The sequence below is a fragment of the Trachurus japonicus genome, chromosome 9 (assembly GCF_045865225.1).
Source record: "Trachurus japonicus isolate A0001 chromosome 9, Traja_1.0".
NCBI lineage: Eukaryota > Metazoa > Chordata > Actinopteri > Carangiformes > Carangidae > Trachurus > Trachurus japonicus.
Window position 1 is genome coordinate 37,690,507 of NC_140915.1, and position 21,121 is coordinate 37,711,627.

General features: G+C 42.5%; 3 protein-coding genes across 3 annotated transcripts; all 3 read right to left on the reverse strand.

Moving 5' to 3' along the window:
* Nucleotides 1-2,032: 2,032 nt before the first annotated feature.
* LOC146982174 (uncharacterized) lies at nucleotides 2,033-6,886 on the reverse strand. Its single transcript, XM_085787750.1, has 5 exons — nucleotides 6,573-6,886; nucleotides 5,341-5,504; nucleotides 3,813-4,055; nucleotides 2,890-3,099; nucleotides 2,033-2,765 (listed from the first exon to the last, which is right to left on the reverse strand). Exons 1-5 carry the CDS (start codon nucleotides 6,806-6,808, stop codon nucleotides 2,569-2,571), a joined length of 1,050 nt encoding a protein of 349 aa, XP_085643876.1. The 5' UTR covers nucleotides 6,809-6,886; the 3' UTR covers nucleotides 2,033-2,568.
* Nucleotides 6,887-6,943: 57 nt separating this feature from the next.
* Nucleotides 6,944-8,368, reverse strand: LOC146982175 (immediate early response 3-interacting protein 1). Its single transcript, XM_085787751.1, has 3 exons — nucleotides 8,197-8,368; nucleotides 7,616-7,717; nucleotides 6,944-7,423 (listed from the first exon to the last, which is right to left on the reverse strand). The coding sequence occupies exons 1-3, from the start codon at nucleotides 8,285-8,287 to the stop codon at nucleotides 7,368-7,370; spliced, it is 249 nt and encodes an 82-aa protein (XP_085643877.1). The 5' UTR covers nucleotides 8,288-8,368; the 3' UTR covers nucleotides 6,944-7,367.
* Nucleotides 8,369-8,873: 505 nt separating this feature from the next.
* On the reverse strand, nucleotides 8,874-21,121 carry LOC146982176 (SMAD family member 2). Its single transcript, XM_085787763.1, has 11 exons — nucleotides 20,945-21,121; nucleotides 19,408-19,867; nucleotides 17,871-17,960; nucleotides 17,465-17,658; nucleotides 15,726-15,860; nucleotides 15,392-15,466; nucleotides 14,238-14,291; nucleotides 13,297-13,509; nucleotides 12,974-13,111; nucleotides 12,093-12,237; nucleotides 8,874-11,211 (listed from the first exon to the last, which is right to left on the reverse strand). Exons 2-11 carry the CDS (start codon nucleotides 19,641-19,643, stop codon nucleotides 11,088-11,090), a joined length of 1,404 nt encoding a protein of 467 aa, XP_085643889.1. The 5' UTR covers nucleotides 19,644-19,867; nucleotides 20,945-21,121; the 3' UTR covers nucleotides 8,874-11,087.

The window sequence follows — 21,121 nt, forward strand, 5'->3', positions numbered from 1 at the left end:
TGGTGAAGGAGGGACTGGCAGAAAGACCACCTACGGTGCTGTGAAAAACTATTTGCCCCCTTCCTGATTTCTTACTTTTTTTCCTTCTTTTTATTTCATATTATAGCCTGAGGCTGGATGGTGTCTCAGAGACGCAGCGGACCTGAGGTTTCCTTCAACAGGAACTGGGCAGCTTATGGTTTCTGAAACTTGCCACATGAGTAACATAAAACACTGCAGTGTTAACTGTCATTAGTTATTGTTTAGCTGAGATTAAAAGGTGATACTCATTCATATTGACTGACAAATCTCTCCAAACCCCAATCTCCAACTGTACTAACAGAGTTATTGTTTCTTTCCTTGTTAAAACTGGCAGTAAAGTAGCTAATTCTTATTCTTAAAGTCACTAGCTGTCCTCCAGACTGCAGAGTAATGTGCCAACTAAAGCCTGTTTTAATCTAAATGAGATGTACTGAGAGGGTAACACACTCAAATACATCACCATGGAGCTCGGCACCTGGTGGAAAACAGCCTCGTCCTTGTACAAGCACAGACTGTGAGGTTTCTGATTAGATTACTTTATTAATCCCAAAGGGGAAATTTAAAATGTCGTAGCAGTTGAGACATACTGTACATGGCACAGAGACAAAAAAACATCAATCACAAAAATAGCTAAAGTACATACAGTGCTGTGAAAAAGTATTTGCCCCTTCCAGATTTCTTACTTTTTTGCATATTTGTGACACTTAAATGTTTAAGATTGTCAAACGAATTTTAATATTAGACGACAATCCAAGTCAACATAAAATGCTGTTTTTAAATAATGATTTCATTTTTGAAGTGAAAAAGCTATCCAAACCTACCTGGCCCTATGTGAAAAAGTCATTGCCCCCCATGTTAAATCATGAACTAACTGTGATAAACCTTTTTTTTTTTTTAAGTAGAGTATAATTTAACTATCCACACCCAGACCTGTTGAATCAAGAAATCACTTCAATAGAACCTGTTTGAGTTAAGTGAAGGAGGCAAAGAGATCTCAAAAAGCAACGCGTCACACCACGATCTTAAGAAATAAAAAAAAAAGAGACAAAAAAACTAAATCATTGACATCTATAAGTCTGGAAAGTGTTACAAAGACATTTCTAAAGCTTTGAGACTCTAACAAACCACAGTGAGAGCCTTTATCAACTGCCCAATATGGCCGCCCTACCAAAATAGTCCAAGAGCACAGCAACGACTGATCCAGGAGGCCACAAAAGAAACCCAAACAACTTCTAAAGAACTGCAGACTACACATAAAGGTCAGTGTTAATGACTCTGAAAAAAAAGACACTGGGCTAAAACTGCATCCATGGGAGAGTTCAAAGGTGAAAACCACTGCTGACCAAAAAGATCACAAAGGCTCATCCATTTATTGCGAAAAAAACATCTTGATGATCCCTGAGACTTTTGGGAAAACATTCTGTGGACCAAAAGGAAAAAGCTGAACTGTTTGGAAGGTATGCATCCTGTTGCATCTGGTGTAAAACTAATACAGCATTTCATAAAAAGAGCATCATACCAACCGTTACATATGGTGGTGGTAGTGTGATGGTCTGGGGCTGCTCCGCTGCTTCAGGACCTGGACGACTTGCAGAAGTTGATGGAACCATGAAGTCTGCCCTTGACCAGAAAATCCTGAAGGAGAACGTTCGGCCATCAGTTCGTGAACTAAAGGTCAAACGCTCTTGGGTTTCTCCATTAGTTGATAAAGACTCACTCTGCTGGAGTCCTAAAGCTTTAGAAATGGCTTTGTAACACTTTCCAGACTGATAGATGTCAATGATTTTGCTTTTTATTTCATTTTCTTTAGATCGTGACATGATGTGTTGGTGTTTGAGATCTCTCAGCCTGCTTCACTTTGTCAGACAGGTTATATGTTGTTGAAGTGTTTCCTGATTCAACAGGTCTGGTAGTGGCCAGGCCAGGGGGTGGAGAGGGAAACTGAACTCAGCATAAAAAAAAAATTAGGTTTATCACAGTTAGTTCATGATTTAACAGGGGTGGCAATTACTCAGCTTCTGATCTACGCTTTGACCAGGGACAGGACCAAGAGGTGGACCCTCAGAGTGGACTTGTGGGACCATGAAGGCAGCACTGCTTTCGCTGAGTAACAATACTTCAGACTAGAAAATGAGAGAACAGCTGCTGCACTACAGTGAAGACGCAGCCGGTACTGAAGCCTCTCTGACTGCTGCTCTTTAGCTTTTCTCACTGTCCTTTAATATTTTATTTCCAGATCATTTTTGGCAGTGATTTTATTGCTACATTGTTACTTTTTCGCAGCCTTGTCCCTAGAATAACACATTATCAGAAGGTATTACAATGACATAACAGTAGAAAAATGTGTACTCTAACTCAGGTTTTGACAAAAAGATAGTAACTCGTAGTACTTTATTTAAGAGAAAATATATAAGCTGAATGTCCAGACCACCTACAGTGACTGTATGTGCTTTACACTGAAAACTGAGTGAGGAGAATGGATGGAAAAAGTTGAATATTAACAGGTTAATGTGTTTTAAATAAAAAAACATCAACAGTCCATGTCAATCAAGATCTAGCGATCAGTCCCACCAGGTGAGGTGTGCTGCTTCCATGTTGCTGCATGAGGAAGCTGAGGCCTGGGGCAGAAAACTGAGCCCTGTTCTCCGCCCTCTCCCAAAACCTGATGGTCACTCTGCCTGGCACCAACAGAGGCTCCTTAAAGTGCGCGGTGACGTTAACAGGAGCTCTGATGACTTCCACCCCTAACGAAACAACAGAGCATTGATATGGTCTGAGAAGAGCTGAGGAAAATGAAATGAAACAAAATAAAATAATAATACTGTAAAATAACACGATCGGTTTTGTCTTTTCACACAATGTGGGTACCTTTGTGTTTTTCTATTTCGGCCAAACAGACCGACAGCATCCAGAGTCCAGGTGCAGTGTGAGATCTGCAGCCAAAGAGCCTGGCTGGTAGAGAGAGGAGCCGACAGAGGGAGCAGTCGGAGAGGGACCACACGCTCTGCAGGCCGGGACAGCAGGGAACCCTGAGCTCGACCTGCTTCATGGCTCCTGGTGCAGCCTCATCACTCTGGCCTGTCAGAACAACGACACATACACACCAATGTAATGCTGATGGTGTGGACCTAAACTCTCTGGATAAACAGTAAATGTAGAACTACTACTAAACAAAAAAAAAACCAAAATATATATTTTTAGCATTAAAGGGATAGTTCAACATTTTGGCAAATTGACCCATTGCCATAATCCCTATAGTTTTAGCAGTAGGTTCTTTACCTCAAATTGTTGGTGCAAGCTATTTTTAGAACGGCGAAGCAGAGCCGTGAGCTGCTCAGAGCTACACTACGGAGGCTAATGGGATTTCTTGGTTTCCCTCATCACCCTCATTATGAGACAGAGTTGTTTTCGAGGCAAATGCAGAGACTGCTTGCCGAAAAGCTGCCCCTGACAGGAACACACATCAGTGGTTTTGCATGAATTTACCTCTAAAACAACTCAGTCTCATAACGTTGTGTTATTATCTCATAGCGTGGTGAATGTGCAGGTCACAACTTGTCCACCAGAGCGTTGTGGAGTTGTTGGATTGTGTATTTGATGAGTTTGATGAGGGAAACCAAGAAATCCCATTAGCCTCCGTAGCATAGCTCTGAGCAGCTTGCGGCTCTGCTCCGCCGTTCTAAAAATAGCTTGCACCGACAATTAAAGGTAACGAACCTACTGCTACGACTATAGGGATTATGGCAATGGGCCAATTTGCCAAAATGTTGAACTATCCCTTTAATACTCACTTTGATTTCCAGTCTCTGTTAAGCCTGTGCTGGCTCTGTGGAGCTGGTTTGTGGACAGCAGCGTCAGGACGCTCTCCCACACTGGGCAGCCAGAGCGACAGGTGGCAGACAGACAGACGTCCACCTCCACCCCTGCATCAAGCTGTCGGTACACCAGGACTCTGACCTGCAGCGTGAAGGGACCTTTTTTCAATTCGTCAATAGGCTGGAGGGTTTTCAAACTCTGGCACACACGGACCAGACCTGCAGATGTAACTCACAATTACTAACATATCACCACTATTTACTGACCTTTATTGTCATTACAACTATGAAAACATGGGAAACAGGACACTGGGTAGGTATACCGAATTAAAAAAAACTGGTAATGTGTTTAATACTGATTTCCACCTGTGTATAATGTACAAATGACACAGAAATATACTTTATTTGAGATTTATTTATTTTAAAATGGGACATACATATTAATGAAATATGTTTGAGATTATATGAGGCTAATTTCTGTCTCAGTCCCTTTGGCAGGTTGGTGTCAATCAGAGGAAACAGATAGGAAAAACATAACAGTTATTATATATATTGATAAAACTGTTGATCAGAAATCTTCCACATTGACAAGAGGTTAGTAAGATATTAAAGTGCAAGGTGCTAAAGTGCTTTAGTACAAACTAAGGTGTTGGTGGTGCTGATGTTATTGCACGAAGCCCGATTTCATGCTAAGTGCTACATGCTACACAGGTACACAAGTCACATGGTATCACATGTCTGGTCTGTTTTCAACAAATAGACACTATATGCTGCATACAGTGCAAGTAAAACTGAGCTTATAAGCTTTTATGAATATTATGGATGAACGTAAAATGACTTAAGTGAGTAACCACTCGCATTTTTGTCACAGCACACACGATGTGATATAGATTGGATAACAGTTGGACATTTTTGTCTGGCGTGTGGCAAAGACAAGCCTGATAAACAAGCCTTAAATTCTGAATTGAGTAGCCTATCTGCACTGCAGCCACCTGCTGCCATGAAACAGTCTTTGGTGCTTGCGCTGATCGCTCAAGATGTTCGTTCTATATAAATGGAAACGTTTTAGGCACTTGGAGTTCCCATATGTTGTACTTTATTTGAAGTTTTGATACCTGTAAGAAGATATATTTGTGGTTTTAAGAAACAGAAACCATCTCTGTGTCGTCTCACAAGCTTGTGAGTTGTGACGTCACAAAGTTACAGACCTGAAGACTGACTGTAAGGCTGTGGGTGCCTTCCTCTGTGGACTGAGGTTTTGACGCTCTCACTGGATCAGAACCCAGACTTGTTTTGTTAAAAAGACCTGGGAATCTCACTTTGCACAGCAGCCTATGGGACTTTGGGGATTCTTTCTCATCTATTACACTAACAGCTCTTCGGTGTGTGACTGCAGTGCCACATTTGTTTTGCAGTGTTGAATCAACGGATGGTCACGTACCACATCTTGAAACTTTTGCTCAGACCTACAGACCAGGTTTTCTCAGTACAAGAGTTAGCCTACCTTTTGGGCTGAGTCTGAAGTTTTCATCAGTGAGCAGCATCAGCAGCAGCCGGCCACACAGCAGCTCGGGGAAGCACAGCGGGATGTCTCTGTATTCAGTGTCTGGATAATCCCAACCGTACCCTCCTGCTCTGCAGAACCTCCTCAACACGGGCGTCTCCAGCCTCACACAGACACACACACAGACACAGACACAGACACAGACACAGACACAGACACAGACACAGACTGACTCAATGACACCTGTTGCTTGCCAAAAACTGATTTCCGTCCACTGGAGCACGCAGTCTGTTAAAGCTGACAAGCGTAGTTTACATGGCTCTACAGCTGCTTTCACAGGATCAAACTGAAATTACGAGCATTGTCAGATCTACGAGCGATGGTATGTATTTGTGAGATGATAAGGCACTTTCACGGCAACACCAGGCGCTGGCAAGGAAAAACTCCAAAGTATGCATTGCAACGGCCCTTCGCTCATTTTTCAAGTGGTAAAGAGTACTGGTTAAGGTCAAATCTTCTAATATAACTCTGGTGAGTGACAAAGTCAGATTGAGGCAGAAAACCCATTTCACTGCAACAACAGGAGATGGAATGAATTTTTGGCATGTGCAAAACTGCAGTATATTCATTGCAATGGCCCTTTCAAGCGATAAAAGGTATTGGTTAATTAGATCTTCTAAATGAAGCTCTGGTGAGTGGCAATATAAGTCATTTTGAGGCAGAAATCTCCTTTACTGCAACATCAGGAGCTGGAATCAATTTTCTTTAGCGGAAAAATTTATTGGTTAAGGTCAAGTCTTTAAAATGTGACACAAAGTTGTTTCCTTCATAGAAACCCCTTTTTGTGCCAAATGTCTTTATTACACACAAAAGTCAGATGATGTTGATTACAGTCTATCTAAGAACGATATTGGACATACCAAACACAGAGACATAAAAAAAAACATTATTGACATTGGTAGCGTTTGATCACATTATAAACAGCCAATGCGAAGTCTGTTAAAATGCGCGTCATCATCTCAAATACACAGGCTACCATCAACCCTAGCTCTGACAGGCAGTGTATTGATGGAAGCTGTTGTAGAGCCATGTAAACTCCGCTTTTCAGCTTAAACAGACTGTGCGCGCTCCCGCGGACAGAAACCCGTATTTAGCAAGCAAACACTTTTTGGTAGTACACCGGGCACACATTGTTGTTCATGTGTTATAGAGTTGAGTTGGACGCCGCTCACCTGCAGTTGAGGACCGTGTAAGAGGCTTCACATGTCTTTGCTGTGTACAGGCGTCCTGTTCTCCGGGTCACAGCTCTGCTCACTAACTTCACGTACAGGAACCAGGAACTTGGGAGTTTGTCGCTGGTGAGGACGTTTGTTTTCAGCAACTTGTGAGAACAGTAAAAGCGAGTATAAACTAAATACACCGAGCAAACAGCGAGCGAGGCCACACAGCAGCTCCGCGCATTCCCCATCTGTGTTCAAAACCAGTTTTTAAACGCGCAACAGCGACTTCAACACAGTCCCATTACCATATGTCTATGCCCATTACAGCCATTGGCCAGGCCTGCCCTACGGCGTCCGCGCTGGGACAAACCACACACTCTTGACTATTTTCACCTTTTATTATAGTGCAGTTTCAGAACAAAACCACGTACTACATATTAACAAACAATTTACAGTCAATCACTCCATCAGTAGTTAGAGTTGGCTTTCAGGACTTCATTGATACAAATGTAAAAAAAAAAAATGTTTTGATAATTATATATTTTTTAAAACAACCAAAAAGTCAAGAATCAAATGTAATTTCGTCATTATTCAAAGAAGAGGTATAATAACCATTCTAAACAGCCGCATTAATTGATCTATTTTTAACCAGTGTGTTGTATAAAGGCCATAACAACTGATCCATGTGTTCATATATAACATTAAATGACTACATTCATACAGAGGCCGACGGGGTCATTCTGTGTGTGTTCCTGAGTTGATGCAGATGTTGATGCAGATGTTCTCCTCACATCCTCCCGCAGCGCCTCATCCAAACAGCAGCAGCAGCACAATGCAGACTGAGTTGACTGCTATGAGCGGCACTGCAGGCCAAGACACAGAGACACGGAGTTGTTATTATCATGGATTTTTCTTCTTCCTCCTCAAACAGGATGTGTGTATGTATTATAACTGGATCTGTGCATTAATACAACTTGAACTTTCTAAGAGGACCCCAGGAAGACTGGTCTGGGGTCCTCACTACACAATAAACAGTAGCACCAGAGGACAGTCACCTCTCATCACCGTCCTCACGGAGCGGACGAGGTTCATGAGCTGCACTTTGACGCCTGGTTCATCCCCAAATCCTCCAACACTTTGGTCCACTCCCCAGCCGACTGATAACACAGACACCACGGACACAGAGAGACACACACAGTCAATATGGCGAGGGAAATAAAATAGTCTTTGAATAGGCACCAGTTTCATATTATATATATATATTAAAAAATATTATCATTGGATCTTTTTGTAGTATCAGTAATTAAATGTCCCACCTGGAGTCACTCTGTCATGTCTGATTGTGGGGCATTTGTTGTGTTAATGAAGATGTTTTAAAACAAAAGTTTCTAAATGAATCAAAGTGTTACATATGCTCTTTAAGCTCAAACAGCAGACAGCCCCTCTGTCTCGCTGTTTCAGCCCGTCATTAGGAGCAGATACAACTTTAAACAACCCCAATCTTTGAGGAAACATATTACATGTTTCCATTTGTTCTAGTGGTCCAGTTTCAGAGTAGTTAGCATTAGCTAGCTCAGCGGCTAACCCACTTTCCACTATCAGGTGGAAACGCGCGGCCCTGACGGCACCCACTTACTTTTACTGAGAAACCTTTCTTCGTGCAAAACCGCGACAGCATTGACACAAAGTACAGCTGCTTGAATGAGAGAGTACAGAGTAAATGCCATGTTGTCTGTCCAGGTGGCTGCTAGCTGTGCTAGCTGTGCTAACTGACAGTATTTACGTCTGACGTAGCCTACGGTGGCTGAGCGCGGACAAACCTCTGAACTCCTCATGAGCGAATACGGAGGTGCAGTCAAAACGGGACAAAAACTGGTTATATCGCAATGTATAACAAAAGCATTGAGTTTTAAAAGATATTTTTGCATTCAAACATTTGTTTAATTAACTTAAACAATAGCAGTTAGTTGGATATAAGGGTAGAAAAAGTAAAATAAACTCAAAAACCTCCAGTTTAAACTGATCTACAGGACTTGACAACCCCTTACTTTAAGAGTAGTGAGTCAACTCCTACTTAGACTTTAAAACATCAGTTTGTAGAAAGATTTTTTTGTGCAAGGTGCAATAAATCAAAACTAAGTTAGGAAAAATTGGAGATCTTACACCAACAAGCCATGCTGGTGAATTACAATTTGCCATTTGTCTGTAAACTATTCAATATTTGTATGGGTTCAGTACACCACTTACCAATTGACAAAGATTTTCAATTTTAAGTCGCCAATAAGTGCAATCAAGAATACACAACACTCATAATTCATGAGAATAAAAATCTTTATTAGTGTTTTATGAAGTCTGCATAATATGCCACACGCCTGAGAAGCTTATGGTCAGAAAAAAAAAGGAACCAAAAAAAAACAACAAAAACAAAAAAATAAAAAATAAAATAAAGAAACAAAAAATAAGAACTGCTCTATCAATACCGCCCTCTACTGGTAAAACAACTGCGACATCTACTGTACTGACTGCTTTGCAAAAAGATTACTGTTAAATACACACATACTGTACTACTGTTATGTATATGTATGTCTGGTCCACGTCAGTTTTTGTAATGTATTTTTTCACATTCATATGTTGCAGGCCAAAGATAAAAACAATGTAACACTGGACCCTAACACATGGTTCAGTTCCCCAAATCCAAACTTCACTAGGTGCACTTAAAGTACAATCACTAGTGCCATAAGGTAAACACATTTACATCATAAAGAAAGGAGGGGGGAACATGTTAAACTCGCAACAGCCACGTAATGACAATAATGGCAGAGTTTAAGCTAATAAGTCTTGTACATACTGTATTTTAAAGACAGAACAAATACAAAACACACATTAACACAGAATGTCCCAGTGTGCAGGCACATTTGCTCTTCTTTTCTCGTGGAAGAAAAACTTCTCTCCTCCCATGTTTCTGTAACATTTTGAAAGCCAATTTTATCTGGTTGACCTTAACCCGCTTGACTGAGCACCAAAAGGCTACAAGAGGTCACGTGTGTTTCTCAAAAAAAATGAAGAGATGAATAAGTAAATGGCCATTACAAAGTTTTACATGCCTCTGGAATCATTAAACCATTACAGGAAAGTAGACTTTGGGTTTCAGGCAAATCTGTCGTTTTTGTGTACTTTAAATGCACCAGATTTTTTTTTCTCGCAAAAACAAAAAGGATATAAACAGGCTACACGTCATGAGGGGCAGTGTTTTTTTTTGTTTTTTGTTTTGTTAACCAAGACAAAGAGCTGCTATTTGGAAATGAATTCAAACTGAACCGTTTGGGTAAAATGAAGGAATGATCCATGCCCTCCGTGTCACTTTAGAAACAACTGTGGTCTTGAAAATATTACTTCAATAAAAAGTGAACGACAGAAAAATTTAAGTATATTTATATATAAAAATACATGAGAATACAAAAAAGTAGCAAAACAATGGGGATATAGGCTAAAAACAGAATGAATTTATTGATACCTTCAATTTCTCCTGATGAAACGTGTAATGCTTCACCTCGGAGAGCCCAAGGACTCCCAGTGTCATGTCAAAAAGGAAAAAAAAAAAAAAAGCTTTTACATAACAGCTGATATTCTCTGGTCCCTGCCCAGTGCACTCTGCAAAGCCTGGTCAACATCTCTCTAGCTTCCACCCCAGGCTGCTCAGTGGGGATGAGGGGATCATTATAAAGAAATAAACTACAGCCAGAGTGAGTTTACAGTTTGTTTTGGGTTTTTGAATATTTTTTTAAACTAACATTCCTATTTGTCCATTAAGAGGTATGTCTTATAAAGACACACGTCGTCGAGAGTTATAAAAAGGGCCGCTAGGCAAAGTCAATTCAATCAGATTTCACAAAACATATTGTGGCGCTTCCTTGAGAGGAGAACGGCCACCAAGGCCATCATTTCTTCACCAAGCCACCCCCCCCCTCTCCTTTGACAAAAGATGGGGCCAAGTTTCCCAGAGAAAAGTAAACTTAGGTTCAGAACAATGGTTGGGGTGGGCTGGACAAAAATCATTTTAGCATTCAAGCTCGTGTTACTTATACAAGCAATCTTCAATACTGAGAAACTATTCACAGATATTTTTGGTATTTCCCCTACTTCCTGGACTAAAAACCAATATACATTTTATTTGTACCACAAATAGATCTAATATTAAGGATTTGGGGAAAAGCAATTTAACAAGGTGCATGACATAGATGGGTAACAAAGTGCCAAATTTTACTGAAAAGTCTGTATGCGTGTGTGTGTGTGTGTGTATGTGGCAGTGTAGATGCATTTGTTCATGTGAGGGTGTGTGTGTGTGTGTGTGTAATGTTTAAAGAGGGATGTGGAACTGGGCCACAAATACTATGAAGTATGTTACAGAAATTTCATTCTGTGGGGTTTCCATTTTTTTCATGAGAAGACTCACAAGTTTAGAATTTCATGATCTTTGTAATGGGCTGTGGTTTTTTTTTGTTTTTTTTTGGGCGTTTCCTTAGCTGTTTATGACATACTGGAGCAACGTGCAGACGGGGAACCCATCTGGGTTAGAACCTTGTCCAGCCACTGCAAGGGGCCGTTCAAATGCAGCTCTATCCAGCAAGGGGTGCTTGTGACGGTCTGTCGCCTGGGAAACAAAGGCATACACGTTAATGCTTGGCTGCTCTCCCACTTTTAAAACACACAGAAATAAATATGTATTGCACTTTTCTTGTATGTTTATATTTCTACTTGAACGGTGACATCGTATATGTGTGATTTTGTACATTTTTGTGTGGAACCCATAAAGACTAGCTGACCGCTATGGCTTCAGCTAATGGGGATCCTTAAAGGTCCAGTGTGTAATATTTGTCAAGGTTTATTGGCCAAATCCGAATATACTACCAATGAATATATTGGTATATGTGTATAATTGCTATAAAATAAAATCAGTTTGGTTTTCATAGCCTTATTATTCTTCTTATACATATAGCAAGGGTCTTGCTTAGAGAGTGTTGCCATCCTGCGCCGCCATGTTTGTATGGAATGGAAAATCCAGCCAACCAGAGAGCACGATTCTAAATAAATAAATAAATAAATAAATAAATAAATAAACAAACAAACTAATTATTTAATAGATAAATAATATAATCAGAATGCTAGATGTCACTGCTTTCCCCTCATTTTACACACTGGACCTTTAATAAAATAACAAAATAAGTGTTCTGGTATGTGTAGTACACAGCCAGGATGAGGAGGATATTTTAACGTTTCTACTTGAAGTTGATTTTGAGGAACACGTGTGTACATGCGGCAAGAAGCTTTCCTAGATTTAACCATGTGCATCACATGAGACCACACGTTGACAGTAACAAGGACACAACAAGACATATTTCTGCTGTGGCAGTGAAACTTAGTTTGTGACGCATACTAGGAATCAATTCCTGAATTAGAACTTTCAGATCAAGTTTTAACGTCTTAATCCATGACTCTGTTGCAGACATGATTTAGTTCTGTGGCACTGCTCACCTGTACTCGGCTCCCCAGCCTTTGACGAAGCTCATGCGGATGGTGCACATCCTGGTGAGCTGGTACACGGCCTCAAAGCCCTGGTTGACTGACTGAGCCAGCAGGGCCGCAAACTCCTGGTTGTTGAAGATTTTTAGATTACAACCTAAAAGAGATAAACGGGGCAGCAGTTAATGTGCGTGTTCCCAGGGCCTTGACTCAGCGAGCTGACATCTGGCTTTTAGTTGGCACTAATCTGTCTTTGTGCTGCTGTGGCCAATTTTTGTACAGGCTTTTTTGTTGTTGTTGTTGTGGTGTGTTCACCATCACTGGCTCGATTTGTTCTTAATCTGTACCGGCGGGCTTGCATGAACATGCTGAATCAGCATCAGAACCAGCAGGTGACTGGCTCTTCCACCAAGCCAATCAGTGAGATCATTCATTAGGCAGGATTTTAACTTCCTTTTCACCTTCAAGCTAAACTTTACAAAGCCTATAAAAACAGACACACTTTAAGTCAGCAGTACAGGCACATGAAAGTGCAATTAAGACAGTAAAGTAGTGGACTTAAACGTTTAAAGGCATCTATGGAAACTGTAATATGACTTTTTTTTGACATCTCTGGATCCTTAATGAAGTCCAGACTGAATCCTGTGACAACGCAACACAAAGCAGGAAGCCACAAACTACAGAGCATTAAAACTACACTGTTGATGGTACACACCTTTAAACTCTTTCATTAGAGTTACATTATGGTGGGTGTATACATGTTCCTCTAAAGCATCCCCATTATTTACATTCAGTGATCACCATATATTCACTCCCAGGAGCATCAAGTTGGTCATTTTCTCTTGTTCAGTGGGGACACTGTTGCATCACACGTGACATCTTCAGGATCTTACCAGGAGGAATTTTACACACTGTTGCTGGATGCCAGCCATACCGCTGGTTGCAGTTTGGACTCTGGACAAAGATGGCGCTATCACTCAGGCACTCGGCAAAGACCTCTCCTCCGATGTAGTAGAGTCTAACTCCTCTTCCTGTCCAAACAGACACAACACATTTGCTTATTTTGTACAACGTTGACACGGACAACGTGTGTGAATGTGCAAGACGAGACGAGTGACGGATTTGATTTTAAACGCCTTAAACTCAAACCATCAGAATCAAAGACGTTATCAGCAGAAGATCATTTGCCCTGCAGCTGTGTGAACGTGTGCCATACCTATGTGCCTCCGGGTCATCTCCACAGTTGCGTTCCTGTTGACGTTAGACAGCAGGCCCAGGCAGAAACGCTCAGAGTTTGATGGATCGGTGAATCCATCCACCGTCAGCGAGGGCTGCGAGGCGTGGAACGTCTCCCCCACACGCTGGTTCAGCTCATAGTAGGCTATCGAGCACCAGAAGGCCGGCTCAGAGTAAGTCACCGGCTGCAGGTCTACAGCGGAAGATCATGGCAATAAAGTTTACAATTCAATGCTGACGAAAGAAAAAGCAGCGCAAATGTCTTTGTAATATTTATAGATTTTATTTAATTAAAGCAGAAGTAAGCAATATTTTTGTGTTAATATAAGTCTTAAATAGTTATATCTTCCGACAGCAATCACTTACATAGAGTGTTTGGACCGAAACACGGGTCTGTCAGTCACTCTGCTCTGCTCTGAGCCCAGGAGAAAACATTACTTGTATCCTACAATTTTTATCCAATGAGGAGAGAGAACGGCATGAAGGGCTGTGTGTGCAGCCAAGGGATGCGCGTGAATGTAGTGACGTAGGGACGAGGACCAATAGATCCATGACGAGGGCGGGGGCTGCTAACTCCGTCAGCTGACAAGATGTTATGGTGCGTTCAAGGCAGCCCGTAACTCGTGTTTTTCCGACCTGTGAAGTCGAGTTCACGGGTCGGGAGTTACGAGTGGCCGTTATAGTGACTTTCACAGGTAAAACAGGTCGGAGAAACGCAAGTTGTGGGTTGCCTGGAACGCTACAAAGTCGTAAGTCGTGACTTGAAGCTGTAACTTACGGTTTCAAAAGCCTGCCTGGAACGCAGCATTAGCCAAAACGACCGGATCGCTTACTTCTGCTTTACTCAGCTGCAAACTGCATGAGTCTTCTGTATTGTTTTAGCCCTTGTACTGTCCCAGATGGGAGGGGTCTGGATCTTACCCATGCTGTGATTGACAGGAGACAGAGTGCTGGGGGAGAGCTCTGCTGGAGAACCTGACAAAGGAAACAGGAAGTCACCGAGTCAGACGTGTTCACAGGAGACCATGACATGACGGGCGGATCGGATCAAAGACTCGACAAACTGGGGGCTGTCTTGCAAAGGACAGAGTGATTCTGTAAAAACTGATCCATCTACATCAGACACACGAGGTGATGCCGTTAACTGTTACTATAACAACAGCCTCGTCGGTACACCCTTCATCTTGCTTGTTGAAATTATACAGGCTGAGCAATAACTTACTTGTGTTAAGGGGCAAATGGATTATGTACAGTAAAATAATGGGTAGCGTGCTGCTGCTGTTGTGTATGTAATTAACAGCACTGTCACAACAATAAAGATGGGCTACATACATAACACAGTGTGTTCTGTAGCCAGACAGACCATAGATGTTAGATCCTGTCTCAAGTTCATAGAGTCTGCCAGTAAACCTGAAGTCTGTTAGCGCTTTTAGCACTTCTGGTTCCCTTCTCCAAAAGTCAATAAGGTTTTTGAATGGGATTTTGGTAAAATACCTCAAATTAGGTCTGTGGTAAACAAAAACTTAACGGAGTTTCAGGTTTTGTTCTATGAAAAAACACATCAGTAAATACCCTACTTGTGAATGCTGAAGCTTTTACATGTCATCACCCCTGAACAGGCAGAGTGTTCTTATGTATGTTATTTTATGTTATTTACAGTCTGATTTCCCCATTATACAATGTTTTTAAAATAAAGCAGCTGAAGCTTAGTGGTGGTGACGACCGTGTAGTAGTCCGTTGAAGCCTTACGTTATCTTTTTACTTCTGCTGATCGCATTTAAGCTTCAAATCTGGTATAAACGGTTTTCATGTGTGGAGATTGTCTCACTGAACAAAACTGGTAAGTATCATAAACTTGTGTTGACCACAGAGCTTATTTTCTGACATACGCAATGCAAAAATCCCATTTACCCTAGCCCTGGTACACTCTATTCTCTCAATATTTCTGACAGTTGTTTCTAGATTATATAAACTTTACAAATGTATGTCCTGAAGAAATTCATTTGACTGTGACCTGGTCTGGTAGGTGGGTCTGACAGACGGGGGAAACAGAGGGAGGCATAAGTTTGTGGTACCTGTATCCATACTTTGATTCATCTGTTGGTCGCTGGCCTCCCCATCCTCACTGATGTAGCCAGGTGGAGGCGTTTCTGTTCAAATGATGAAGGGAAGAAATATTTTAATGAAATTCTGCCATTGGTGATATGGTCATTAACCTACTGAGATCAAAGACACCTCATAATAGCAATAGTATCTTTTCTTTATTAAGTGATAAAAAGTAGCAAGTATAACAGTACATAAAATAATAATCTCAAGTTTGTTTATCATAATATCATTAGGAGTAAAAAATAAAACTGAATGAACCGTTTAAACACATAAATTTAGTTCCACTTAGAGATGTAAACTCACCTGGTATATAGTTGTTTGGAGGTTCAATTCCTGCAGGAAAGTTTGTGTTCTCAGGTATGGAATGAGTGTAGTCATCCAGAGGTGGCAGCTCTGGCAGGATTTCTGAGTGTCTTGGCACAAGAACAGGAGGCAGCACTACAGGCAAAAGCATCAGAAGAGCCTTGTATTAGTCATATGCCTTTCCAGAAATTTGTTGTCAGTTGTTTTTAGACAGTTTTAATACAAATTTTAAACAAGATTACACAGTGGTTTTATGCCTTCAACAAGCCATTAAGTTGCAGAAAATATGCTCACAATCTCCCCCTCTGGCTCTGAGTTACAACGTTTAATAACGGCCAGGAGAGTTTTTTGCACAGCATTATGATGTCACAGTGAAGCTGGTGTTCACTGTAGAAGCACACAATGTCATCACTTCATCATTATGAGTAATGTGTGTTAAATTGTATCATCATTAGTGTATCAATGCTTAAACTATGGGTCTCACACCTCTGACTACCATATTCTAATCAATACATCAAGTGAGTCCAAATGAATGTTTGGAGCCAGATTTAATTCATGTTCCCAACAAATCGCATTCACAGAACCTGTGGTTAAGATAAAAACTAGCTACTTAGCTATCACTGGCACATTTACATAAAAGGTTGATTAATGTGCACCGTCCCTGTTAAAATAAAGAAATAAAAGTAAAGTTCTGAATAAGAAGAAATTCACGCAAAGCCATAGCTGCTGCTGCTGCTACCCACAGGCATAAAAGTTTAATGTGAGAAAAGCTCTGCAGCAGCATGAAGACAATGATGAAACACTACAAGTCCCCAGAATTTTTTGTACTGATTATTGTCAAGCTGAGGCAGGTTTCACTTTAGATTTTAACCCTGTTCAATTCTTTGAGAATTACTCACACTTGTAAGAAATGCACTTTTTGCCTTATTGGGTCAGAGTTAGTCACCAGAAACACACACCACTTGTATCTGTTTGTTAAACATTGTGTAAGGCTGTGGCCAACAGCCACCTAGCTTAGCATAAGGAAATCAGAATAACAGGGAAACAGTTCCTCTGCCCGTAGATGAAACAATATCTGCCTACAAGCACATGAAGCTAAAAACTTCTAAAAACTAAAGGGTTAACATGACAATATGGGATTTTCTTGGCTTCCATTGGTTGCCCCGGTCAACCTGATGATGACCAAAGAGACAGCATGTGGTCACTGCACCCAGCCCATGAAACACAAACCATGACAATGACAGACACTGTCACTTTTTTGTGGTATAAGTCGGCAAAATGCAGCATGTTAATGAGCGGAGAGAGTTTTTTAAAGTAGCTGGTGTCTCATCTATAAAACAGTGTGTGCAATCTATAAAAATAGAAGAAGAAAAAAAACCTAACAATGGGCCGTACTCTAAATTTATAGGTGTGCATCAGAAACTGGCACACTGTCAGATATTTCATACAGATCGGTCCCTGTAGGCAACAGGATACGCAAGTGACTGGCAAATGAAAGAAAATGCTATATGTTATCTATAAATATATATTGTTTTTTTTCCCCTTTATTATTATTATTATTATTCTCCTCACAGATTACATTACACTACACAGCTGGTATTCATTTCTTGGTTCACAGTCGGTTAAACTTTCAAAGTGTCAGTGGAGCTGACAGATTTGAACAACCATGCCACAAATGTGCAGCAGACACCGACTGAACACACAAATAATGACACATCAGAGTAACATAGTTCTCTCACCTGGGGTCTCCACCCTCTGATAGTGGTAGGGGTTGATGCAGACCTCGTCCTTCTTGAGGTGGAAGGCATACTCACAGGCCTCGATGGCACGCAGCTCATGGTGGCTGTGAAGGTCCGGCCATCGCCACAAGCGGCAGTAGATAACATGGGGAAGCCCCTTCCTGTGGGAGACCTGCAAGCGGCCGTCCAGGGATCTGAGTGAACAGCAAACAAGGGGTTGTGGTGAGACGGGTGGGGGAAGACCCACAGGGGGAGGGGGGGACACACACACATAATATGACCAGGTAGGGGAGGGGAAACAAGAGGAACAACGACGTTCTCAATGTCTGTCACCTTCAACATTGTAATGACGACTCTGCCACATCAAAGTTGTATGCAACACTACACAATAGTTGAGGATAGTCACCTGGTTTGGTCAGGGTAGCTGTATAGGCCTGATGTATCCCACTGTTCTATCGTATTTGGTGTACTCAGTCCCCATATTTCAGAGCAATTGCTGTGCACAGAGAAAACAACAAAACAAAAACAAAAAATAAATGATAAACATGGGACATGGCTCATTCAGAATATCAGTATGGGTAATGTGAACATTAAAAGGCCTCTTTTATTGGAGTCTTATGGGAAAATAAAGACATCAAATTCATCTGCAGCCGTGGACATGGAGGATGGGAACTTCAAATAAGAGAAGCCTTTTTGACAGAATTTAAGGGGGGAAAAAAACGAACATGGAATCTGCTAACACACACAATGAGTGAGACAAAGACCATTCTTCAACAGTGCGGCATTGTATCAAACACTGAAAATAACTCCAAACTTTTTTTTTTTCTTTCCACTACAGTCATTTATGTCAGAACTTATCTGGAGACAGTCAAACAAACACTGAAGACACACAATGGCACAAAAGAGGGGAAAAACAGAGGAGGCAACCTTGAAAGAAAAAATAACTCCATTTTCAGACATTCTCAAAAAGAAAAAGAAAAAAAGTCAGAGGAAAATGGCCAAAAAATAAGAAATGAAACACGTGGAATGAAGACAGATGAGAGTCGTTGCTTCTGAATAACAGGACAATAACACATTCTACATATTCAGTGCTTCAAATACATAACAACATAGACTAAACTAGACTGAATTACTTTAGTGGGATCTAAACTACTGCTCAAAATTGTAATTGTCTTGTTCATGACAGGGCAGGAAACCAACTTTTCTCCACCAGCCGTAGCAGCGTCTAAATCCTACAATCCAACTGCTATTTTTTGCTATGGGAAACTAGGTATTTAGAGTATCCAAATATTGAATGGGTAGCTGCCAAAGTGGCAAGCAGGGTTAGACGAGCTCCCCGATCACAATCAAGAATATACCAATGTGAGTGCGGCTGGTGGCGATGTCTCACTCTGGCATGAGTTTAGTTTGTAACCCACCCTCTCTCATGCAGTCATCTCTCTACTACTCCTCCTGTCCTCTAAGAAAAAGAAATCATTTCATTCACATCGAGCCAGCCGCTCTATTTCCACAAACTAACAGTGTAGCCTAGAACAATTCTCAGGCGATAACAACCAGTCCGCTATCTATAGACATACAAACATCTGACATGGTTCTTGGCGGTACTTCAGTGAGGAATGAATCTGTTAACACAATGTTCCCACTGAATGCGAGTCTGGCCCATCAAGGCTGACTGGCTGATAAAGACAGCGTTTTCTCTTACCCCTTCTAACGCCTCTCTGCCCATGTGAGTAGTAGAACATGTAAGCACACTCGTAAACATGGTGATAATTTTGGATGGGGGGAATTTATGCTCTAGTATTTTGCATCCCTAATCACATGAGATGATAATATGTAGCCCATGGTTTTGTGGAAACTAAGCACACTCACAGAAGGCAACTCTAACAGCATTTGCTTTCTCTGTGACCCTAATTTGAGGAGTAATGGCGTGTTCGGCGGTGTACCTGGGGATGGTGACACACTTGGTGTTGCAGTTCTGTGTTGTGATAGCTTTCTCCAGCTCATCTAGCTGCCCTGTCCTCTTTAACTTCTTCACCAGGCTCTTCACGGCCTTCTCGCACCACTTCTCCTCCTGCCCGTTCTGCTCTCCGCCGCCCGCTCCGCCCTGGCCGCTGGTCGACTTCTTCCAGCCCAGCAGCCTCTTCACCACAGGGGGGGTGAACGGCAAGATGGAGGACATCTTAGCTGGACGAGGCTGGGAGTCTCCAGAAGGACTCACAACACAAGCTCTCACACACACAGACAAGAGGAGGGGTGGGGGGTGGTGGGGTGGTGGGGTGGTGGGGGGGGACCTGGAGCTACAGTTTGGGCCCTTGCTCTGACGGCGGGGGCCCCTCTAGAGACCGGTGAGTCACAGGGTGGGAGCCAGTGCTAGTGCAGGGGACACTCAAAAGAGATGGACACCTTAAGGGGGGGGTGGGGGGAGAAAAAAAGTCACACAATGTTCATCATTACACACAAAACACAGAGCAGAACAACAACCACGTACAGCAGCTGATCAAAGCGATGGAGGATAAATGTTAATCAATGCAACTTCCAGCAGTGAATGACACAGCGAGCCGGCATTGTGGACGGTACATCAGTGGCTCTTGTGTGAAGTTATGCATTGTTGAACAAGCACAAGCGTCCACTTCATGTCACAAACACTCACCGCTGCAGCCCTGACGCTAACTTGCAAACTTACAAAGTTAACCCGCGGGGTGTGCCTGCCTGCCTGCCTCGCGCTGCCTGCCTGCCTGCCTCGCGCTGCCGCATCACCCCGTGCACGCGGAGCAATCACGGCCAGATACTAGTGAAGACGACGAGCAGCAAAGTGGAGGCGACACAGCCAAATGTGAACACGGAGAGTGTTTTGTGACAGCCCCCCCCCCCCCCCCCCCACTGCTAGCACCGACTGGCTGGTGAAGGCCGGCTGCTAGCTGCCTGCTGGGGGGTGGAGGGGTGGAGGGGGGGGGGCTGCTGCTCTCACATCACAACAATAAGTTCACCAGCGTCGGCCTGGCGAGGGGTTCACAGCAAAATGCCGAAGTGGTCTTAGTTGAGGAGGAGGGAGTGGAGCTGTGGCCGACCACCGGGAGCGGGTCGGGGGTCCCGGCCAGCCCGGCCAGCTAGCAGCCTAGCCTCGGAGCTAGCTGCCAGCTTGTTATCAGAAATCCTTTTGTTGTGATCCTCCGGTGCGCAACAGTCAGGTCGCGCTACTTTGCTGCCCGACGCCAGCTTGTCAAAGGAATATGAGCTTTAATCTGTCTAATCTCACAACACGTCGCTTTGTGGTTGTAAACGTCGGGCTGGTTTGTTCCGGTGCAGCTGCTGAGTGTTTGTGACTTAGACTAAAACACAGGCAGCGAAATGAGTTAGCATCTCGGACCAACTCTTCCCAACTGAGCCCTGCTCCCGCTGGCTAACGCAGCTAGCCTTCATCTCTCACAGATCAACATGCCTCAAAGTCCAGAAAGCAGCTTAAAGCGTTTCAATAGTTACCCCAGCGTTAAAGTCCAAAGCTCCGCGTTTGGAGGAGAAAACAGCGCGCAGCCCTCCGGACGCCTTGTTGACATAAAAATGCCAGAACTGTAATGCACTGCAACTAATTTAGACAAGCCTTATAGGCTCCTCTCGAGCTGCTACCACTGCTACTGAGGCTAGTTAGCCAGGGTAGGT

Bases quoted from the DNA above. Each gene is read 5' to 3' on its own strand.
- LOC146982175 (XM_085787751.1), bottom strand. From the start codon at position 8,287: ATGGCATTTACTCTGTACTCTCTCATTCAAGCAGCTGTACTTTGTGTC. The intron at 7,718-8,196 runs GTAAGTGGGTGC...CTGTGTTATCAG, and splicing joins AGAAAGGTTTCTCAGTAAAA to TCGGCTGGGGAGTGGACCAA. The intron at 7,424-7,615 runs GTGACTGTCCTC...CTTGGCCTGCAG, and splicing joins CGTGAGGACGGTGATGAGAG to TGCCGCTCATAGCAGTCAAC.
- LOC146982174 (XM_085787750.1), bottom strand. From the start codon at position 6,808: ATGGGGAATGCGCGGAGCTGCTGTGTGGCCTCGCTCGCTGTTTGCTCG. The intron at 4,056-5,340 runs GTAGGCTAACTC...TTACATCTGCAG, and splicing joins CTTCAGACTCAGCCCAAAAG to GTCTGGTCCGTGTGTGCCAG. The intron at 2,766-2,889 runs GTACCCACATTG...TTGTTTCGTTAG, and splicing joins CGAAATAGAAAAACACAAAG to GGGTGGAAGTCATCAGAGCT.
- LOC146982176 (XM_085787763.1), bottom strand. From the start codon at position 19,643: ATGTCCTCCATCTTGCCGTTCACCCCCCCTGTGGTGAAGAGGCTGCTG. The intron at 13,112-13,296 runs GTATGGCACACG...CTGTTTGGACAG, and splicing joins GATGACCCGGAGGCACATAG to GAAGAGGAGTTAGACTCTAC. The intron at 12,238-12,973 runs GTAAGATCCTGA...TATCTCTTTTAG, and splicing joins AGTGTGTAAAATTCCTCCTG to GTTGTAATCTAAAAATCTTC.